Genomic DNA, 23,869 nt, shown 5'->3' on the forward strand with positions numbered 1-23,869 from the left:
ATCCATCGCGCAGCTATAAAAATGATCGTCAATAAAACGTTCGAGGTCGTCCACACTGGATAATATTTCCGATCTTTCTTAGAAAAGAAAAAAATCGAATTTATCTAATCATTAAATTCGGGTTTAATTAGAAATATAAAGCTAATTCTATTTTAGCAGCAGAGCGCCGCCATGTTAGATTTTCCCAGTCTCGCTACCGGTCACGCGATAGTCACAGCATCTCGCGATGGGAAAATAATAAACCAACTTAAGGTCAGTGTTTGTATTGTACTTTGTAGGCCACTTCCGTGTACGTAACGATGACGTACCAGGTGACGCGCGTTGGATGGTGCCATTCCCAACAAGGGTAGTAGACGGTTCCATTCGTGGCAAGTTGGCAACAAAAAAAAGACGGCGGAAAGTGGGGATAAAACTCGAAACTAATAGAAACAAAACCTTTAATTTGAGGCCAATATCATCAAAATTCTACAAGGAAAAAAAAAGGTCGCTTAGCGCTATCTCTATGCCGTTTCTTACTTAAAAAATAAAAATGCTACTTCCGGGTTAGCGGTCGGTGACGTCATGGACTGCAAATTCATGAAACCCGTGGAGACGACGGAACGCAAATAATAATTTAGAATGAATAAATAAATCACAAATAAATATTTTATCCTTTTGCATATATCTTACATATTTTGAATGTAAATTAGTTATTACATTTTAGTGCAATCGTGCTAATTCAAAGTAGAATGTTGTATAAATTGGACCAAGGAACGAACAAGTCAACAACACTAAAGTAGGTATTTTTATCCCACCATTGACCATTGTTGTAATGGGGACTTTTACGTTTTCTTAATCTTACACAAAATGTCATTGAAATTTCTTCTGCAGTTTTTGAGCAATCTTTTCTGAATTTACACTCAACCGCTCATTAAGCAATGGATCAATGCAACCAGGAAACAGGTGAGGCAAGTCAAGATTCAGCAGATATCCAAAGACTTTAAAGTACGTGAACTACCGGTGTATGTTGAATAAAAAAAACTCCTTTCTCGCCATCTTTGATGTTCCCGACAGCGTGTAGGAATACATCCGTGCTAAAGTGTGTCACTGCTGGCCCGAGGGCCTCGGAACATATTTAGACCGAAACGGCTGTGAAATTAAACCAACAGCGGGTCACTATTGATGTGATATGGCAGAGAGAATTTCAAAGAGGCATTTGCATCATTTTCTGCGCTCGCCTGCAGTGATGCTGCTGCTGCATAAGATGGAGTCTGGTACCCAAATGCGGCCCATTATTATCAAGTGGGAGCTGCAAGAATAATCTTCCTCTCCTCAGGCGCACTTGGCTCTGGACGACGATGATGATGATGATGATGATGATAAAGTGGAACTTCTAAAGTCAAACAATTTGGAGTTCAACCAAATTATGACTCGAGGTAACATCACTTACAACATTAGACGCATTAAGCCTGTCCAAATTCACCACGGTTCATGTGGTCCACGGAGGCTACATGAGGATTTATTTTACTTTATTTTTTTGGCAGTCTAGATGGCATGTGGCAACGTACTGCCTCTCGCAGGCCAGTTTTGGTACTACAACAGTGTTATTAGGTGTCTGGTCATCTCCAGTCAGTGGCGGTCGTGGCTTGAATTGCGTGCTTGTGAATTCGTCCACCGTACATTACCTTAAACCGGGATACTGCAGAGTCCCGCCGGAGTCGTGAAGGTCAGAAGGTCAGGAGACCAGAGGAAAGGTCAAAGGGAAGAAAGATAAATCAAAGTGAAACCCAATCCAGCACCAACTAAACACCACCTGCCACCCACATGGTTACAAAACCAGAATCTTACGTCGACCCCAGAAAACAGATTAGGGAGATCGCAAGAGACCAGAGGAAAAACTAAAGGAAGGATAGATGAAGCAGAGTGAGATCCACAAACACCAGCAATGTAAACCTTTTTTTTTTTTTATGTAATGTCAATTCATCTGAACTGAAGATTATCACAATCTGAAATTATCAATTGTCAAGCAATAATTTTTAATGTGTCCACAAGGGGGTGCAAATTCTCCACACAAATACATGTCATGACGCTAGAAGAAATTATTTCATGTAGTATATTAACTCATTTGCTCCCATAAACGTATAAACACATTTTTAAAAAAATTTTAAGTTTCCCAAAAATGTATTTATACTTGGTGGTGGGAGATGCCAGAATGTTACAAATTGCATATTATTTTTCACATACCAAAAACACTTTATGCAGTACATAACACCACATACTATGACAGCAAGAAGTACACGTTTCCATTATTTTTTTTTTCATATGTGGGGTCTGCAAAATTTTATTTGCATTTACTCTTTATTTTTAGTATAAATATTATTTTTAAAATTGCAAAAAAAAAATAATAATCCTGGTACCCTAAATGTTTTTTTTTTTTTAAATCAATATATTGTGTTGGATTTTTTTTTTTTCATCTCTGCTGCCCCCTGCGGGCTCCCAGCCGGTACTGTATGCAATGGAAGGAAAACCCCTTGCCACAACATTTATGTATTTTTGCAACCTTATTTGACTGATGAGAAGGGCATGAAAACGGCAACCGTGTGGAATAACTTTTTTTTTTTTTTTTTTTTTTACAACTTTATTCAATACTTTCATTTACAATCAATAATCAAGTACGTCGAACCGCATGAACATCAAACAAAACAAAAAGAAACAGAAACCCAAAAAAATGCTAAAAAAAAATAAAAATACATATCAAATGAAATAAATACACAAACAGAAAAAGCGCGTAAAATAACCGCCGTCTCGAGGGGGGAGCGCGCGAATGACGCGGGCGGCAAAGTCCTCGCACATGCGTACTTTTACGCACGGCGCTGTTGCGTAAAGACGGATTGGCTGCCGAAAACACCACGCCCCCTTGCGCGCAGTTTGATTGGCTGGCCCGGCCCGTCTTTTGGCCATGACGTTATGCCGACTCCACACACACACACACACACACACACACACACAGACACAGCGCGAGAGGCGGCAGGAGCGAGAAGGGAAGACGTCATGGTTTGACTCTTGTGTGTTGTTGCACTTGCAATGATCGCGGCTCCGGCATTAGTCGGCACATTCCTCGAACGGCGATGAAGGTACGTTGTGCGCCCCTCCCCCATTATGTTTCATTTGCACAGCGTTGGTTGTGGTCACATGACATGGCGAGTGACTCACTTTGTGTCAGCTTCACTACTAAAAAGGGGATTGATTGTGTTTACAGCAGGTTATATAAGGAGACGGGGGGGGGGGGGGGGGTTATCTCGGGTCATGATGTGTGTTTTCGTGCTTCTTCCCATTCATCGCTTTAATCCGCTCGAACGAGATCGCGGGGGCGCGCGTGCGTTGGACTGGAGGAAAGAGAGAAAAGGGGGGGGGCTCGTGCACGAGGAGCATGTTTGGAGGGGACGTCTCGGGGATCGCCCCTCAACTCCACACACTACTGTGTGTCGGGGTTCTCCCCTGTGTGTGTGTTGGCTGCAGATGGGGACGAAGCGATGACGTCATTCGCCCAACCACAACATACGATTACGCATGCAGCATGAAGATGTTTTAAAAATAGCTCTACTATTGATATTGGAAAAACATGCCATATAGTTGCTGAATATTTATGTTATTGCGATATTTAACATGTACCTAAAGAAATGGACGTTTTTGTTATCGGACTATTGCTGGAGAAATTGCGTGGGAATGCTGAAAGCGCATTGAGAGATAAATGATGAAATTTTGACCTCCTGGTTACTGGACAATGCGCTTTACTTCAACTGGTAACGATGATAAGTTACATATATGGAAGTGGGCGTGGAAAATATTTCTTAGAAAAAGTTCAATGACGGTGCCATTGAAAATGAATGGGGGGAAAAAGTTGATATTAAATGTTAAATTGTGCAAATGGTGCTGGTGGCGTGACTTTTTGAAGCTTTTTTTTTTTTTTTTTTTTTAAACTCCAATATTTAACAAACCCTAAAAGTTGTTTGATAAACATTCTTAAGAATTAAAAAAAAAAAATCTGAGCTGAGTTTTTTTTTTTTTAATGTCAATATTTTTCCTTTTAGAAAATGAATATCGGCTATTGGGGTCCTTGACTACTAATAATCAGTATCAGTATCAGGAAAAAAAACATCTTGGTCTATCTCTAATCGAGAACTGAAATGATTTGCTGAAGTCATCAAATTATTGCATCATTTGATGAAATGCCTTTTTAACACTTTATGGAAAAGGATTTGAGCTTATTTGCGACGCTGCCAGCTTCATTTTTTTATGAATGCAGTGGCTGTTAATCACATTGCATGATAACATTTGCATGCCAGATTTTATGTTTATTTATTTTTAGCACTACGTCATCATGGCAATTCCATATTTGGTCATGCTGATCTGTGCACTTAAGCGCCGCAAATCCCGTCAATAAAGATGACAACAGAATGTCCACAACACTGTTCAAAGTGCAGTCACATTTTTAGCCGACAAGGCCGTGCAGGTTTCGAGCTTCTTCTTCTTCTTCTTCTTCTTCTTCTGGCCACATTTAGAGCCGCCTTGTTCCCGGGATTACGTAAACGGTCCCTAAGCAGGCGGCTGAGGTCGCGTCGCAGCGTGTTTGTGACAACCAGAAGTGAATTTCGGCATTGTGCAGCAGCAAAGAGATTCACAATTGTGCGTTTGTGTGTGTGTGTGCGTGTGTGTGTGTCAGCTATCGATTGACACCGCCTGGCAGAGGAGAGGAAGACGCCCCCCCCCCCCCCCCCCTCCCCCCTTCATTCATTCATTAGCATGCTGCGGAGTTGTGTTGTTCCCGCAGTTTCATATTGTCAACAAACAGTCTGCAGGACTTCTGAATATACAGCAAGATATTTCATTTTTATATGTATATTAGGGGTGTCAAAATTAGCGTGTTAATTTGAACATCATTTTGAGTTCATTTATAGTTACACAAATATTTTTTTTTTAAACGCACGATTAACTCATTCACTCGCCGCCATTTTCACATTTCGCAATCCCGTTCGCTCCCGGCCCGTTTTACTGGATTTTGACTGATTTTGCAAGGCCCACAGATTATTGTGTTCGATTGCTATAAAAACATGGAACCTATCAAAAGAAAGATTAAAGTCTCTTCTTTCATCAGGAAAAAAAAAGTATATTTCTATCTGGTTCCGTTTGGCAGCAATTAGCATTAGAAGAGAGCTAAGTTTCATCAGTTTTCACAAATCTATTTAAAATTGTAAGTAATTTAGATTTTTTTTCTACATGGCCCTGGTTGATCTCCTTTGCTCTGCTGCCACCTGCTGGCCGTTTGTGTAATAACTACCATTTCTGACACCGTTCTTTGCAGTTGAGAGGCTTCATCAAAGCCTTCTGTATGCTCTAGCATAAAAAACGTATAAATACGTCTTTGGGACACTTAGAACATTAAAAAAAACATATTTACATGTTATTGGGAGCAAATGAGTTAACGACTTGGAAATTCTGTACTGGGGGAATTCCAGTAGGAACGCAGCAGTGATAAATTTAATAATAATAATAATAATGCATAAATATGTTGAGACTGGGGTCAAGTTGTATTTTAAAGATGTGCAGATTTTCACAAGTTACTTCATGTAAAAGATTAGATAGCTCTTAATATGAACATGCACTGAGCTGTCACCAATGTCTTACAAATACAATTATGCCATCTAGTGGCGGAAAAATAACCTCAACACAAATCAATATCACACTCGTTTTTTTTTTTTTTTTGGGGGGGGGGGTTTTACAGTAAAGTACAGCTTTGTATATAGTGGTTAAAATGGTCAATGAATATGTATTAAATATGTACAAGTCCAGGCTCTGTCCCAAAATCGGTTCCAATATGTCCGTTTGTGCTCGGCAGGCGGGGGCCTCGTCCATGTGGGCGTCATGCTGCGGGCTGCTGAACGAGGTGATGGGCACGGGCACGATGCGGGCGCAGCAGCCCGGCTTCGGCGCCGGGGCCGGACCCTTCCGCTTCGCCCCCAGCGCCGGATACTCCACGTACCCGCCCGCCGGCTCGGGCAGCGCCGGGCAGCTGTGCAAGGCCTGCGGGCTGGCCTTCTCCGTCTTCAGGCGCAAGGTAAGTTGGTCAGGGATACTCTGGAAGTGATTGATTTGTGTCAGTTGTTCTAGAAAAGCCTCCCACTCCCCCTTAGCAGTTAAAAAAAAAAAAATCATTTTTTCACCATATGGCCTATTTAACTCATTCACTGCCTTTGACGGAAAAAGACGTCAAATGATGCAATGCATTTTTGCTGGGCTGGCAGTGAATGTGTTAACTCATTCACTCGCCGCCATTTTCACAGAAGCACACCCGGCTGTTTTACTGGATTTTGACTGATTTTGCAAGACCCACAGAAAATTGTGTTCAATTGCTATAAAAGCATGGAACCTATCAAAAGAAAGATTAACGTCTCTTCTTTCATCAGGAAAAAAAAAGTATGTTTCTATCTGTTTCCGTTTTGCAGCAATTAGCAAGTTCAATCAGTTTTCACAAATCTATTTAAAATTCAAAGTAATTTAGGTTTTTTTCTAGATGGCCCTGGTTGATCTCCTTTACTCTGCTGCCACCTGCTGGTGGTTTGTGCAGTTGAGAGGCTGCATCAAAGCCCTCTGTATGCTCTAGCATAAAAACAAACAAAAAACGTATAAATACGTCTTTGGGACACTTAAAACTTTTTTTTTTTTTAAACGTATTTACACGTTATTGGGAGCAAATTAGTTAATATAGCATATGAAAGAGCCACTGCCTGAAGCAAGTTGACGAGAATAAAAAATAGCACCTCCCTGTGAAAAGTCATCCTGCCTTTCTTACCGTCTTTAAACGATACTTAAATCGCTCAAATCGTATTCCGTCAGGCTGACATTTTTCATTTCTGCAGGGACGCTCGTGTCAGAGTATAATGGCAAAGCCAGCTTGCCGCGCGCTATCGCCGCACAACGGACTCCCCGCAACGGGAACGTCCGTGCGCCAGCGTGATATTTTCAGTCCACCTTTTAATAAGCGTCTTTTCGCAGCAAACGATAGCGGCGAAGGTGTCGACGACGGCGCGGAAGCGAGACACATTTGCGCGCGAGTGATGAGCAAATGTTTACCAATTGGGCTGACCTCCTTTCGCAGCCATCTGAAGCGTCAATCCACTCAGCTGCTCGGCGAAAAAGTCGATGGAGGGAAAAAAAAAAAAAAAAAGATTTTAATTAATTATGATTTTTTTTTTTCCCCCACCCCACTCAATATTGCGATTGCGATTTAATATGGGATTTTTTTTCCCAAGGTCTCATTTCTAAGTATTTTTTTTTAACAAACAGAAGCAATAAATTACTCAGTATTAAAGCGATACTTCACTTATTTAGCCCATTATAGCAATAAAAAGTGAATATTTTGTCTATAATTAATTTGATACTTTCATTTTTTTTTCACGTACAATTAGTACCATTAAAAACACGTTTTGCAACTTGCTGTCGACTGAAAATGACATCACAAAGGGCTCAGGTAACCAATCACAGCTCACCTGTTTTCTAGGTTTGGTCATGTGACATTCACGAGCTGAGCTGTGATTGGTTACCTGAGCCCTTGTGATGTCATTTTCAGTCGACAGCAAGTTGCAAAAAGTGTTTTTAAAGGTACTAATTGGACATGAAAAATAATGAATAAATAATGAACGAATTTAAACATGCCACATTTTTTGCACATACCAAAAATTCCCAATGCTGACCCCCAAAAATTCCTGTATTAGAGACGTAATTTACATCATTCACTCCTCCTTCAGCATTATTTGACCAATTCAAACCATTCCGACTTCAGATCATTCTAGCCATCTCATTTATTATTCCCATTCACAAAATTCACAATATTTTGTAAAAAAAAAAAAAAAAAAAAAAAGTTTCATTTTTACATCCAAACTTCAACATATTCATCTCATTCCATTCTCGATCCATGTCATTCAAAGTAATTGCACATGCTTCTGTTTTTTAACTCATTTGCTCCCAATAACGTGTAAACACGTTTTTTTAAATGTTGTAAGTGTCCCAAAGACGTATTTATACGGTTTTTTTTGTTTTTTGTTTTATGCTAAAGCATACAGAAGGCTTTGATGCAGCCTCTCAACTGCAAAGAACGGTTGCAGAAATGGTAGTTATTACACAAACGGCCAGCAGGTGGCAGCAGAGCAAAGGAGATCAACCAGGGCCATCTAGAAAAAAGCTCAATTACTTATAATTTTGAATAGATTTGTGAAAACTGATGAAATTTAGCTCTCTTCTAATGCTAATTGCTGCAAAACGGAAACAGATAGAAACATACTTTTTTTTTCCTGATGAAAGGAGAGACTTTAATCTTTCTTTTGATAGGTTCCATGATTTTATAGCACTTGAACACAATATTCTGTGGGACTTGCAAAATCAGTCAAAATCCAGTAAAACAGTCGGGAGCGAACGGGATTGCGAAATGTGAAAATGGCTGAATGAGTTAATGAATTCTTTCAACCTTTATATGCAATTTCTCCAGAAATTGCAAATGTCTAGGTATACATAAATTTCTTGGCAGCGGCACATTTTTTATTTATCTATTTATGTTACACTTTGCTGCAAAATCATTCAACACGAATGTGGGGGGGGGGGAAAATGAAGAGCTCTGAACACTCTTCCAAATATGTGAACCGTCTTGGCGGTTCTTCATCAGGTGGGCTGCGTGCTGACTGACACTTCTGGGTTGAATCCCGTCGGCACGTCGTCTGTTTACGAGTGCAAACGGCAGCCGCAATGAGCTCGGCGCCGCCTTCCGGGCCCGCTTTTTTGCGTATCAGAGTTTGCGTCGAGCCGAGAGCTTATTTAGAAAGTTTCCGCGAGAGGCGCCGGCGACCCTTCAAAATGCCGACAGGAGTCAGACATGCCGACGTGCAATATTTAAGGGCACCTTATTAAATGATGCTCCAGCGGTATTAAAAAGAATGAGTGATGACGTCCGTTTGGTGCGGGCGTGAAGAAATTCCCTGTGAATGCGGAAGAAAGAAAATGAAAATGTAGGATTAACTGAAACATGCAATGTAAAAATAAAGAAAATCATTTATCGAGCAACCGGATAAAATATGATTTTTGCATTATTAATCTAGACTGAGTGCAATTTCTGGAGAAATTGCGTGGGAATGCTGAAAGCTGAATGCTAAAAATTTGAATGCTTATGAAGTAAATTTAGAGATGAATTATGAAATTATAACCCGTGCGGTATCAGACACCTGTTAATGACGAGTTCTAAGTATGGAAGTGGCCGTGGAAAGTGATACTTAAAAAAAAAATAAAAAATAAATCAACCAAAATTAGCACTTTAAAAATCTGCAAAGAAATTTATTTTCGCCCTCTTCATTGACAACATAAGACAAAAGACATTAAAATCCCCCTGTAAAAAAAAGTAAAAAAAAAATAAAAATCTGCCAGTTTTTGCTAATTTTTTAGTTTAAAAAAAAAAGAAGAAAAAAAAACCCCACTAAAGAGTAAAGTATTGTAAAGTATTGTAAAACCAGTTGTAATTTTCTGCCAGTAATGCTAAAAAAAGACCCTTTTAAAAATTAATCGGCCAATAAATCAGTAATTGGAATTTTATTCTGCCTAACTTCGACTTCGACTTGACTTTATTGATCCCTCTGGGAAATTTACATGTCCAGCAGCAATGAGAACAGATAATAAAATAAAAAACAATTCAATCAAACAATAAATAAGGTTATTGCACCAGAAATTGAATTAATAATAATAATAATAATAAAATAATAAAATAAAAAGTAAAAATTCAATCAATCAATAAATAAGGTTATTAAACCAGAGATTGAATTAATAATAATAATAATAATAATAATAATAATAATAATAATAATAATAATAATAATAATAATAATAATAATAAAATAAAAAGTACAAATTCAATCAATCAATCAATCATTCAATATGGACACCAGATTGAATTAATAATAATAATAACAACAATAATAATAATAATAAAATAAAATAAAAATTCAGTCAATCAATAAATAAGGTTATTACACCAGAGATTGAATTAATAATAATAATAATAATAATAAAAACAAAATAAAAAGTAAACATTCAATCAATCAATAAATAAGGTTATTACACCAGAGATTAAATTAATAATAATAATAATAAGAATAAGAATAATAATAAAATAACAAGTAAAAATTAAATCAATCAATAAATAAGGTTATTACACCAGAGATTGAATTAATAATAATAATAATAATAATAATAAAAACAAAATAAAAATTAAACATTCAATCAATCAATAAATAAGGTTATTACCCCAGAGATTAAATTAATAATAATAATAATAATAATAATAATAATAATAATAATAATAATAATAATAATAATAAAAACAAAATAAAAATTAAACATTCAATCAATCAATAAATAAGGTTATTACCCCAGAGATTAAATTAATAATAATAATAATAATAATAATAATAATAATAATAATAATAATAATAATAATAATAATAATAATAAATAAAATAAAAAGTAAAAATTCAATCAATCAATAAATAAGGTTATTACCCCAGAGATTAAATTAATAATAATAATAATAATAATAATAATAATAATAATAATAATAATAATAATAATAATAATAAAAAGTAAAAATGAAATCAATCAATAAATAAGGTTTAGCATTGGCCTGAATAATAAAAAAAAAAAAAAAAGGGTGGGCTGGATCTGGATCCCGTCAAATGGTGACTTCCTGCCGTCCTGTCTCTTCGTCAGCACGTTTGCTGCGACTGCAAGAAGAGCTTCTGCGCGCTGTGCTCGGTGCTGCAGGAGAACCTGCGCTGCTGCGCCACCTGCCACCTGTTGCGGGGCACCGCCTTCCAGCGGCCGCGCCTCATGCAGCTGCGCGTCAAGGACCTGCGGCAGTACCTGCTGCTGCGCAACATCCCCACCGACACCTGCCGGGAGAAGGAGGACCTGGTGGACCTGGTCCTGTGCCATCGGGGAACCAGGGAGACGCCCCGGCCCGTCATGCTGGTGGAGGAGGAGGAAGAGGAGGACGGAGACACGGCCGAGGAACGGGATGACGATGACGATGACGACGACGACGACGACGACGCCGATACGGACGACAGCCTGCGCTCGCGCGCCGCCTCGCCGCCCTCCCCCGCCGGATCGGCTTCCGAACGGTCGCTCGGATCCGCCTCTCAGGGGGTCGTGCTCAGCCCAAGTGACAGCTCGGGGACCGCAAGCCAGGTGACACAAACGCGCACTTACATACAGTTTGCCTGCCGCTGGCGGCCATCTTACGTTGCCATTCTCAAAGGCCGCATCACTTGATTTCTTCACGTTATTTTCTGCCTCGATGGCAAAAAATCCACCATGGATGACACGTAGTCGAACCAATAAGTGTGGGAGAAGCGCGACATGTACATTTCATTGCTAAGAAAAAGACTATTTAACTATTTAGTAAACAAAATAAAATAAAAACGAAAATGCTTTAAAAATAAAAATAAAAATAAATAACTGAAACTATATTTTATGTTTATAAAACTAACTAAAATTATAGCAAAAAATGTCCTTTGTTTTAGTCATTGGTAATTCATTTAATGCATGAGACTTTTTAAATGTGATTTTAAGGAGATTTATTTTGATATTAGTCGGAATAAAGACATTTGAAGGTGTGTCATACAGAAGTGACGTCATCTAGCCAGCCAATATAAAAGCACCTTCAGGTGATGTCGCTCCCATGCTGTTTTTTTTTTAAATATTGCGCACAAGTAAAACACATTTAAAACAAAAACAAAACAAAACAAAAACTAAAACTAATACTGAAACTAAGCATTTTTTTTAAATAACTAAAACTAATAAAAAACTAACAGGACCCCCTTGAAAACTAATTAAAACAAACTAAATTTAAAAAAAACAATACTCAAAATGAAATCAAAACAAAACAAAATGAAAAATTCCAAAACTATAAATAACCCTTCTCCATACAGGCATCGTAGCGTAAAACACGCACTGATGTTGTCAGTAGAAGTGGCAACATAAGATGGCTGCCCTCTGGCTTCAGCCGCGACGACCCTATTGGCGGTCCATTCATTTATAATGCTGCATTCGAGGATGGTCGGAAGTCGGATATTTCCGAGTTGTTGTTTTTTCCCAGTTCCGACCTGAAAGCGTTCGAGGCGAAAGTAAACAACCAAAATGGCGGATAAGTACGTCTGCCCAGAAAGTTAGAAGAACTGTCACTCGAAATCGATCGAGGATGCTAAGTGCTAAGCTAACTCGCGCCATGCTAGCTACGAACTGTTTGTCTAGCTAATGTGGCTAAACATGCGCCACTTCTCTAAGTCGCCTCGTCGCCATGACAGCGGAGACGCAACATTTCGGATAAATATTAGGATTCATAATGGGGGGACAAGGAGTAAAAAAATATTTGAGAGAACGACAGAAGCCATGCTAACTGCTAAGCTAACGCGAAAGGAGGCTGAATAGAACAGAAGCCAATTTCTAATAGACTGTATATGATGATATTTTTTTGTTAGATAAAAAAAAAAAATATTTTAAGCAGTTATTTTAGCATTAATAAAATTTCAACATTGCCGAGTGGCCCATCTGTGTCTCTTCAAATAAAAAAAATCTAACATGGCCCAAAAGTTTGCTCGGGCCTGCTTGTAGAATTTGACAACAATTATGCTGATTTTTCTCTCCGACCGACTCCGGAAAAGTCGGCGCAGCAGCGATTCTGCGCTCATGTGACAGCTGCAAGCGGCGGCGGCGTACTCGCTGGCGCGCGCGCGGACCGGCGAGCGAGGCGGCTTAAGCCCTTTGCCTTTTTTTAGGTCGCTTACACGGGCTGAGTCAGTTATGTAACGCGCGCGCAGGTTTGACGACTCCCCGCAGCGACGCAGCTGACACCAAACGCTGCACTAAACACTACATTAACGCAACGTTATTCAAGCGCTACATACACGCGCACACAACTTCCTGCTGGGCGTTTTGCCATCGTGCGTATTCCTCTCTTGGTTATAGAACATTAAGTTCAGTGTGACAAGTATAAGTCCAAATTCCAATTCCTCGCACGCTAATTTGAAACCCTGAAAAAAAAAAAACAACAACTCTCCCCAAAAGTGAATGCAATACGCTTCCGTAAATATATTTAAAAAAAAACAAAAACAAAAAAACAAAACACCATGTATAATAAGGTGTTTATAGTCGCCATTTATAGTAAATATTTTATTTACATTTTTTTCAGTGGTTTGCAACAAGTCACTTGGAATTCAGTGGTAAAAAAAAAAAGATGGTGCTCTGTTCTTTGGATTTTTTTTCTTTTTTTTTTATATCTTTTTTTAAAATATTTTTTTTATCCTCTTTTCTGAGTAATTTTTTTCTCCCGTTTTCCTGAATAATTTTCCCCCCTGTTTTTTTTTTTTATATATATTTTTTATGACAGAAAAAAATATTCAGTAAAACAGAAAAAAAAGATCAGAAAAAGAAAAAAAATACTCAAAAAAAACAAATAAATATTTGGTTAAATATTTTATTTACATTTTTTTCAGTGGTTTGCAACAAGTCACTTGGAATTCAGAGGTAAAAAAAAAAAAAAAAGTTGGTACTCTGTTTTTTGGGGATTTTTTTTCGGTTTGTTTTTTTTTTTAAATGTTTTTTTTCTTTTTTTTTTATCTTTTTTTTTTTTTATATATATTTTTCTCCTCTTTTGTTGAGTAATTTTTCCTCCCGTTTTTCCTGAATAATTTTCCCCCTGTTAAAAAAAAATAAAAAATAAATCAGTAAAACAGAAAAAGAATATTCAGAAAAAAAATTAGTGAGAAAAACAAGAGGTTTTTTTTTTGTCCTTTTTCCCAAGTGAATGCAGTATGCTTCCATAGTTCTGCCTGTAATTTCAAATCTTTATTGTTGTTCAGGACCAAAAACATTATTTTATTCATTATATATGATTTTTAATGAATCGTCCGATTAATCGATATTCTGCATCAAAAAAAAATCAGCCCTCGCATTTTGACATAGACTGTTAGTTTGTAAGTGTAAGTCATTGTTTGTCATCGCATCATCTTATGATCCAAGAAACTCCTAACTTGGCTCGTCTGGTCGTCAGTTTTCCCCTCAGGAGCGCGAGGAGGACGACGCGCCCGGCGCGTCGCTGCTCGATCTGGAGCGGACGGCGGCCGGCGCGGTGACGGAGGCCAGCCCGGCCGCGCAGAGGAGGGTGCGCGCCTCGCTGTCCGACCTGGACGACGAGGACGCCATCGAGCGGCTGTCGGTTCGCCAGCTGAAGGAAATCCTGGCCCGCAACTTCGTCAACTACTCGGGCTGCTGCGAGAAGTGGGAGCTGCTGGAGCGCGTGCATCGCCTCTACCGCGAAGACCAGAACAACAGGAAGTCAAGTAGGCTGACGCAACATTTGAAAATACCATTTTTTGACATCTTGACATTTTTATTGTGACCTGTTTGTTGTTTGGTTTTTTTTCACTCTTCTCATTTTAGTGGAAAATGTGAGCATTACTGCAGGTAAGTACGTCCTCATGTTACTAGTCTCTATGACACTACTAACAAAAAATAAAAAATAACCCATTGTTGGGATTTTGGGTGACATGTGTCAATCAATTTATATATATATATATATATATATATATATATATATATATATATATATATATATATATATATATATATATATGTGAAATAAAATAATATAAAACAATAATATAAAGTAATTCTTAAAAAAAAAAAAATTAAACTGAATTTGATTTTTATTTTTATTTTTATAGTGAGGCATATTGCAAATAATTTGAAAGAAATCAATTTGTTGTTTTATGTAAAAAAGTTAAATAAATAAATTGGTCTTTTTATTTAGAATTTTTTTTCTTCAGTATTTATGTTCATAATTTCTAATTTTTTTTAGAAACACAATTTGGAGATTTCCATATATATATATATATATATATATATATATATATATATATATATATATATATATATATATATATATATATATATATATATATATATATATATATATAGTTACTATTTCTAATTTGAATTAGAATGCTTTTTCATTCAAATATGAAATTTAGTCTTTTTTTTTTTTTTTTTTTTTTTTTTACATGATAAATTTTCCTTTTAAGTAGAAAGATTTAGTTATAATTGTTTTGTTTTGTTTTTAATATATTTATAACTACATTTTTGGAAATCGCACACTTCTTTACTCCAGTAATGTAATTTTAATTTGGAGATTCATGTTAGTTTTTGCATGTGCATTCTATATTTTATACTTGTAATAAAGTTCAGTCGATATTTAACATGCTTTTTCTGAACCCTGACATTTTTTTTTTCTTTTGTCTACACAGTGGTTGCATATCCTCCTCTGTGCAACAGTGCCGTCGGAGGTAAGCTATTTTTTTTCTCTCTCTCTCTTTTTTTTTTTAATGACCATGTATAGTAAGGCGTTTTTTGTTTTTTTTGTTTTTTTTTTAACGACCATGTATAGTAATGTTTTTTTTTTTTTAATCGACCATGTATAGTAAGGAATTTTTTGTTTTTTTTGTTTTAATAAACGACCATGTATAGTAAGGCATTTTTTTTTTATTTTTTATTTTTTTAAACGACCATGTATAGTAAGGCGTTTTTTTTAAATTTTTTTTTAATTTTTTTAATTTTTTTAACGACCATGTATAGTAAGGCGTTTTTTTTATTTATTTTTTTTTTAACGACCATGTATAGTAAGGCGTTTTTGTTTTTGTTTTTTTGTTTTTTTGTTTTTTTTTATAAACGACCATGTATAGTAAGGCGTTTTTTTTGTTTTTGTTTTATTTTGTTTGTTTTTTTAAACGACCATGTATAGTAAGGCGTTTTTTGTTTTTTTTTGTTTTTTTTTTATAAACGACCATGTATAGTAAGGCATTTTTTATTTATTTTTTTATTTTTTTATTTTATTTTTTTTAAACGACCATGTATAGTAAGGCTTCTTTTTGTTGTTGTTGTGTTTTTTTGTTGTTTTTGTTTTTTTAAACGACCATGTATAGTAAGGCGTTTTTTTTTATTTTTTTTATTTTTATTTTTATTTTTTAACGACCATGTATAGTAAGCGTTTTCGTTTTTTTTGTTTTAATAAACGACCATGTATAGTAAGGCATTTATTTATTTATTTATTTATTTATTTATTTTTTAAACGACCATGTATAGTAAGGCGTTTTTTTTTATTTGTTTTTATTTTTATTTTATTTTTTTTAACGACCATGTATAGTAAGGCGTTTTTTTTTAATTTTTTTTTTTTTAACGACCATGTATAGTAAGGCGTTTTTATTTTTTATTTTTTTATTTTTTTTTTTTTTATAAACGACCATGTATAGTAAGGCGTTTTTTTTGTTTTTGTTTTATTTTGTTTGTTTTTTTAAACGACCATGTATAGTAAGGCGTTTTTTTTTTTTTGTTTTTTTTTGTTTTTGTTTTTTATAAACGACCATGTATAGTAAGGCATTTTTGTAATTTTTATTTTTATTTTTTATTATTATTATTTTTAAACGACCATGTATAGTAAGGCTTCTTTTTGTTGTTGTTGTGTTTTTTTGTTGTTTTTGTTTTTTTAAACGACCATGTATAGTAAGGCGTTTTTTTTTATTTGTTTTTGTTATTTTTTTTTTTTTTTTAACGACCATGTATAGTAAGGCGTTTTTTTTGTTTTTGTTTTTTTAACGACCATGTATAGTAAGGCGTTTTTGTTTTTGTTTTTTTGTTTTTTTTTTATAAACGACCATGTATAGTAAGGCGTTTTTTTTTTTGTTTTTTTGTTTTTGTTTTTTTAAACGACCATGTATAGTAAGGCTTTTTGTTGTTGTTGTTGTTTTTTTGTTGTTTTTGTTTTTTTAAACGACCATGTATAGTAAGGCGTTTTTTTTTTTTTTTTTTTTTTTTTTAATGACCATGTATAGTAAGGCGTTTTTTTTGTTTTTTTTTTGTTTGTTTTTTGTTTTTAAAACGACCATGTATAGTAAGGCGTTTTTGTTTTTGTTTTTTGTTTTTAAAACGACCATGTATAGTAAGGCGTTTTTTTTTATTTTTTTTATTTATTTATTTTTTTTTTAAAGACCATGTATAGTAAGGCGTTTTCGTTTTTTTTGTTTTAATAAACGACCATGTATAGTAAGGCATTTATTTTTATTTTTTTTTTTTTTTTTTTTTTAAACGACCATGTATAGTAAGGCGTTTTTTTTTATTTGTTTTTATTTTTATTTTATTTTTTTAACGACCATGTATAGTAAGGCGTTTTTTTTTTTTTTTTTTTTTTTTTTTTTTATAAACGACCATGTATAGTAAGGCGTTTTTTTTGTTTTTGTTTTATTTTGTTTGTTTTTTTAAACGACCATGTATAGTAAGGCGTTTTTGTTTTGTTTTGTTTTTTTGTTTTTTGTTTTTTATAAACGACCATGTATAGTAAGGCATTTTTGTAATTTTTATTTTTATTTTTTATTATTATTATTTTTAAACGACCATGTATAGTAAGGCTTCTTTTTGTTGTTGTTGTGTTTTTTTGTTGTTTTTGTTTTTTTAAACGACCATGTATAGTAAGGCGTTTTTTTGTATTTGTTTTTGTTATTTTATTTTTTTTTTTAACGACCATGTATAGTAAGGCGTTTTTTTTTATTTGTTTTTATTTTATTTTATTTTTTTTAACGACCATGTATAGTAAGGCGTTTTTTGTTTTTTTTTTGTTTTGTTTTTTATAAACGACCATGTATAGTAAGGCGTTTTTTTTGTTTTTGTTTTATTTTTTTATTTTTTTTAAACGACCATGTATAGTAAGGCGTTTTTTTTTTTTTTTTTTTTTTTTTATTATTATTATTTTTAAACGACCATGTATAGTAAGGCTTCTTTTTGTTGTTGTGTTTTTTTGTTGTTTTTGTTTTTTTAAACGACCATGTATAGTAAGGCGTTTTTTTTTATTTGTTTTTGTTATTTTATTTTATTTTTTAACGACCATGTATAGTAAGGCGTTTTTTGTTTTTGTTTTTTTTTAACGACCATGTATAGTAAGGCGTTTTTGTTTTTGTTTTTTTGTTTTTTTGTTTTTTTTAATAAACGACCATGTATAGTAAGGCGTTTTTTTGGGGGGGTTTTTGTTTTTGTTTTTTTAAACGACCATGTATAGTAAGGCTTTTTTTTGTTGTTGTTGTTTTTTTGTTGTTTTTGTTTTTTTAAACGACCATGTATAGTAAGGCGTTTTGTTTTTTTTTGTTTTTTTTTTATAAACGACCATGTATAGTAAGGCATTTTTTATTTATTTATTTATTTTTATTTTTTTTTTTTTTTAAACGACCATGTATAGTAAGGCTTCTTTTTGTTGTTGTTGTGTTTTTTTGTTGTTTTTGTTTTTTTAAACGACCATGTATAGTAAGGCGTTTTTTTTTATTTTTTTTATTTTTATTTTTATTTTTTAACGACCATGTATAGTAAGCGTTTTCGTTTTTTTTGTTTTAATAAACGACCATGTATAGTAAGGCATTTATTTATTTATTTATTTATTTATTTATTTTTTAAACGACCATGTATAGTAAGGCGTTTTTTTTTATTTGTTTTTATTTTTATTTTATTTTTTTTAACGACCATGTATAGTAAGGCGTTTTTTTTTAATTTTTTTTTTTTTAACGACCATGTATAGTAAGGCGTTTTTTTTTTTTGTTTGTTTTTTTTATTTTATTTTTTATAAACGACCATGTATAGTAAGGCGTTTTTTTTGTTTTTGTTTTATTTTGTTTTTGTTTTTTATAAACGACCATGTATAGTAAGGCATTTTTGTAATTTTTATTTTTATTTTTTATTATTATTATTTTTAAACGACCATGTATAGTAAGGCTTCTTTTTGTTGTTGTTGTGTTTTTTTGTTGTTTTTGTTTTTTTAAACGACCATGTATAGTAAGGCGTTTTTTTTTATTTGTTTTTGTTATTTTTTATTTTTTTTTAACGACCATGTATAGTAAGGCGTTTTTTTTTTTGTTTTTTTTTAACGACCATGTATAGTAAGGCGTTTTTGTTTTTGTTTTTTTGTTTTTTTTTTATAAACGACCATGTATAGTAAGGCGTTTTTTTTTTTGTTTTTTTGTTTTTGTTTTTTTAAACGACCATGTATAGTAAGGCTTTTTTTTGTTGTTGTTGTTTTTTTGTTGTTTTTGTTTTTTTAAACGACCATGTATAGTAAGGCGTTTTTTTTTTTTTTTTTTTTTTTTTTAATGACCATGTATAGTAAGGCGTTTTTTTTGTTTTTTTTTTGTTTGTTTTTTGTTTTTAAAACGACCATGTATAGTAAGGCGTTTTTGTTTTTGTTTTTTGTTTTTAAAACGACCATGTATAGTAAGGCGTTTTTTTTAATTTTTTTTATTTATTTTTTTTTTTTTTAAAGACCATGTATAGTAAGGCGTTTTCGTTTTTTTTGTTTTAATAAACGACCATGTATAGTAAGGCATTTTTTTTTTTTTTTTTTTTTTTTTTTTAAACGACCATGTATAGTAAGGCGGTTTTTTTTATTTGTTTTTATTTTTATTTTATTTTTTTAACGACCATGTATAGTAAGGCGTTTTTTTTTTTTTTTTTTTTTTTTTTTTTATAAACGACCATGTATAGTAAGGCGTTTTTTTTGTTTTTGTTTTATTTTGTTTGTTTTTTTAAACGACCATGTATAGTAAGGCGTTTTTGTTTTGTTTTGTTTTTTTGTTTTTTGTTTTTTATAAACGACCATGTATAGTAAGGCATTTTTGTAATTTTTATTTTTATTTTTTATTATTATTATTTTTAAACGACCATGTATAGTAAGGCTTCTTTTTGTTGTTGTTGTGTTTTTTTGTTGTTTTTGTTTTTTTAAACGACCATGTATAGTAAGGCGTTTTTTTGTATTTGTTTTTGTTATTTTATTTTTTTTTTTAACGACCATGTATAGTAAGGCGTTTTTTTTTATTTGTTTTTATTTTATTTTATTTTTTTTAACGACCATGTATAGTAAGGCGTTTTTTGTTTTTTTTTTGTTTTGTTTTTTATAAACGACCATGTATAGTAAGGCGTTTTTTTTGTTTTTGTTTTATTTTTTTATTTTTTTTAAACGACCATGTATAGTAAGGCGTTTTTTTGTTTTTGTTTTTTTTTTTTTGTTGTTTTTTATAAACGACCATGTATAGTAAGGCATTTTTGTAATTTTTATTTTTATTTTTTATTATTATTATTTTTAAACGACCATGTATAGTAAGGCTTCTTTTTGTTGTTGTGTTTTTTTGTTGTTTTTGTTTTTTTAAACGACCATGTATAGTAAGGCGTTTTTTTTTATTTGTTTTTGTTATTTTATTTTATTTTTTAACGACCATGTATAGTAAGGCGTTTTTTGTTTTTTTGTTTTTTTAACGACCATGTATAGTAAGGCGTTTTTGTTTTTGTTTTTTTGTTTTTTTGTTTTTTTTTATAAACGACCATGTATAGTAAGGCGTTTTTTTGGGGGGTTTTTTGTTTTTGTTTTTTTAAACGACCATGTATAGTAAGGCTTTTTTTTGTTGTTGTTGTTTTTTTGTTGTTTTTGTTTTTTTAAACGACCATGTATAGTAAGGCGTTTTTTTTTAGTTTAAATTTTTTATTTATTTTTATTTTTTTAACGACCATGTATAGTAATGTTTTTTTTTTTTTAAATCGACCATGTATAGTAAGGAATTTTTGTTTGTTTGTTTGTTTTTTGTTTTTTTTAACGACCATGTATAGTAAGGCGTTTTTTTTTTGTTTTTTGTTTTTTTTAATGACCATGTATAGTAAGGCGTTTTTTTTGTTTTTTGTTTCTTTAAACGACCATGTATAGTAAGGCGTTTATTTATTTATTTATTTTTTTATTTATTTTTTTTAATGACCATGTATAGTAAGGCGTTTTTTTTTTGTTTTTGTTTTTTTAACGACCATGTATAGTAAGGCGTTTTCGTTTTTTTTGTTTTAATAAACGACCATGTATAGTAAGGCATTTTTTTTTTTTTTTTTAACGACCATGTATAGTAAGGCGTTTTTTTTTATTTGTTTTTATTTTTATTTTATTTTTTTTAACGACCATGTATAGTAAGGCGTTTTTTTTTGTGTTTTTTTTTAACGACCATGTATAGTAAGGCGTTTTTTTTTGTTTTTTTTTTAACGACCATGTATAGTAAGGCGTTTTTTTTTATTTGTTTTTATTTTTATTTTATTTTTTTTAACGACCATGTATAGTAAGGCGTTTTTTTTTTTGTTTTTTTTTAACGACCATGTATAGTAAGGCTTTTTTTTTTGTTTGTTTTTTAACGACCATGTATAGTAAGGCGTTTTTTTAAATTTGTTTTTATTTTTTTTTTGTTTTTTTAAACGACCATGTATAGTAAGGTGTTTTTTTTTTTTTTTTTTTAACGACCATGTATAGTAAGGCGTTTTTTTTTTGTTTTTTTAAACGACCATGTATAGTAAGGCGTTTTTGTTTTTGTTTTTTTGTTTTTTTGTTTTTTTTTATAAACGACCATGTATAGTAAGGCGTTTTTTTGTTTTGTTTTATTTTTTTGTTTTTTTAAACGACCATGTATAGTAAGGCTTTTTTTTGTTGTTGTTGTTTTTTTGTTGTTTTTGTTTTTTTAAACGACCATGTATAGTAAGGCGTTTTTTTTTTTTGTTGTTTTTTTTTTAATGACCATGTATAGTAAGGCGTTTTTTTTTTGTTTCTTTAAACGACCATGTATAGTAAGGCGTTTTTTTTTGTTTTTTTTGTTTTTTTGTTTTTTTTTTATAAACGACCATGTATAGTAAGGCGTTTTTTTTTTTGTTTGTTTGTTTTTTGTTTGTTTTTTAAAACGACCATGTATAGTAAGGCGTTTTCGTTTTTTTTGTTTTAATAAACGACCATGTATAGTAAGGCATTTTTTATTTATTTTTTATTTTTTTTATTTTTTTTTTAAACGACCATGTATAGTAAGGCGTTTTTTTTTATTTGTTTTTATTTATTTTTTATTTTTTTTAACGACCATGTATAGTAAGGCGTTTTTTTTTTTTTTTTTAACGACCATGTATAGTAACTTAGGCGTTTTTGTTTTTGTTTTTTTGTTTTTTTGTTTTTTTTTATAAACGACCATGTATAGTAAGGCGTTTTTTTTGTTTTTGTTTTATTTTTTGTTTTTTTAAACGACCATGTATAGTAAGGCGTTTTTGTTTTGTTTTGTTTTTTTTTTGTTTTGTTTTTATAAACGACCATGTATAGTAAGGCGTTTTTTGTTTTTGTTTTATTTTGTTTGTTTTTTTAAACGACCATGTATAGTAAGGCTTTTTTTTGTTGTTGTTGTTTTTTTGTTGTTTTTGTTTTTTTAAACGACCATGTATAGTAAGGCGTTTTTTTTTTTTTTTTTTTTTTTTTTTTTTAATGACCATGTATAGTAAGGCGTTTTTGTTTTGTTTTTTTTGTTTTTTTGTTTTTTTTTTATAAACGACCATGTATAGTAAGGCGTTTTTTTTGGTTTTTTTTTTTTTTTGTTTCTTTAAACGACCATGTATAGTAAGGCGTTTTTTTTTGTTATTTTTTTTTGTTATTTTTTTTTTTTTAACAACCATGTATAGTAAGGCATTTTTTTAAATTTATTTTTTATTTTTTATTATTATTTTTTTTAAACGACCATGTATAGTAAGGCGTTTTTTTTTTTTTTTTGTTTGTTTTTTTTTAAACGACCATGTATAGTAAGGCATTTTTTTTATTTATTTTTTATTTTTTTATTTTATTTTTTTTTAAACGACCATGTATAGTATTTTTTATATATATATTTTTTAAAGTTTCTAAAATGACCTTGTTTAGGAAGGAGTTGTTTTTTTGTCTTTTGTTTTTAAAACGACCATGTACAGTAAAGCGGCAAGTCACGTGACCGAGTCCATCAGCGTTTTGACGTTCTCCGTGATCCGCAGACGGCGTGAAAGCGCAGCTGGCCTCTGACGAGAACCTGTGCCGCATCTGCATGGACGCCATCATCGACTGCGTTCTGCTGGAGTGCGGCCACATGGTCACCTGCACCAAATGCGGCAAGAGGATGAGCGAGTGCCCCATCTGCCGGCAGTACGTGGTGCGGGCCGTGCACGTCTTCAAGTCGTAGACAAAACTCTTCGCCGCCATGCAGAGACGCTTCGAAATGGGCGCCAGCGGCTTGGACCGGCAGTTCTGAGTCGATATGGTCGACTGCAACATGTGCAATACCGTTCCAAAAAAAAAAAAAAAAAGAAAAAAAAAAAAAAGGAGACTTATGTGTGTACGCATTTTATGTTACATATAACACTTATTTATTTGCTCATACTTAACTTTGCTTTTCATATCCAGCAAGCTTGATGCGACGCCGGTTTGTTTTCATTCGGAACCTTAGAATGCAGTTTACAATCAGGGTTTATATTGATTTCTATCATTTCTCATTTTTATTACACCATGACATAATCCACTCCAATCTTTGAGTGAGCTAATTCTGAGGTGGAGGTACGCGGTGGAACAAATAATGTTTTTTTATTGTATTGTAAATCCATCCATCAAAGTTGCCACTAGCCTCATCTATAACTAGCGCTAAGCTAATTCGTCTCTCAGGTCCATCGTCCAAGTTTGGTTTGTTGATTTTTTTTTAAACGACCATGTATAGTAAGGCTTTTTTTTTTTTTTTTTTTTAAACGTCCATGGATAATAAGCCTTTTTTTTTTTTTTAAACGACCATGTATAGTAAGGCATTGTTTTTTTTAAACGACCATGTATAGTAAGGCTTTTTTTTTTTTTTTTTTTTAAACGTCCATGGATAATAAGCCTTTTTTTTTTTTTTAAACGACCATGTATAGTAAGGCATTTTTT

The 23,869-nt window shown here is 32.7% G+C and overlaps 1 protein-coding gene across 1 annotated transcript; it reads left to right on the forward strand.

The window, feature by feature from the left end:
• Positions 1-2,991: 2,991 nt before the first annotated feature.
• On the forward strand, positions 2,992-23,650 carry LOC144002348 (E3 ubiquitin-protein ligase RNF34-like). Its single transcript, XM_077497510.1, has 7 exons — positions 2,992-3,113; positions 5,876-6,094; positions 10,783-11,262; positions 14,126-14,414; positions 14,515-14,538; positions 15,378-15,416; positions 22,954-23,650. Exons 1-7 carry the CDS (start codon positions 3,108-3,110, stop codon positions 23,136-23,138), a joined length of 1,242 nt encoding a protein of 413 aa, XP_077353636.1. The 5' UTR covers positions 2,992-3,107; the 3' UTR covers positions 23,139-23,650.
• Positions 23,651-23,869: the final 219 nt, after the last annotated feature.

Source organism: Festucalex cinctus, chromosome 15 (genome assembly GCF_051991245.1).
Source record: "Festucalex cinctus isolate MCC-2025b chromosome 15, RoL_Fcin_1.0, whole genome shotgun sequence".
Taxonomy (NCBI): domain Eukaryota; kingdom Metazoa; phylum Chordata; class Actinopteri; order Syngnathiformes; family Syngnathidae; genus Festucalex; species Festucalex cinctus.

Coding starts and splice junctions, on each gene's coding strand:
- LOC144002348 (XM_077497510.1), top strand. Junction 14,415..14,514: donor CCAGAACAACAGGAAGTCAA/GTAGGCTGACGC, acceptor TTCTCATTTTAG/TGGAAAATGTGAGCATTACT. Junction 15,417..22,953: donor GTGCAACAGTGCCGTCGGAG/GTAAGCTATTTT, acceptor CGTGATCCGCAG/ACGGCGTGAAAGCGCAGCTG.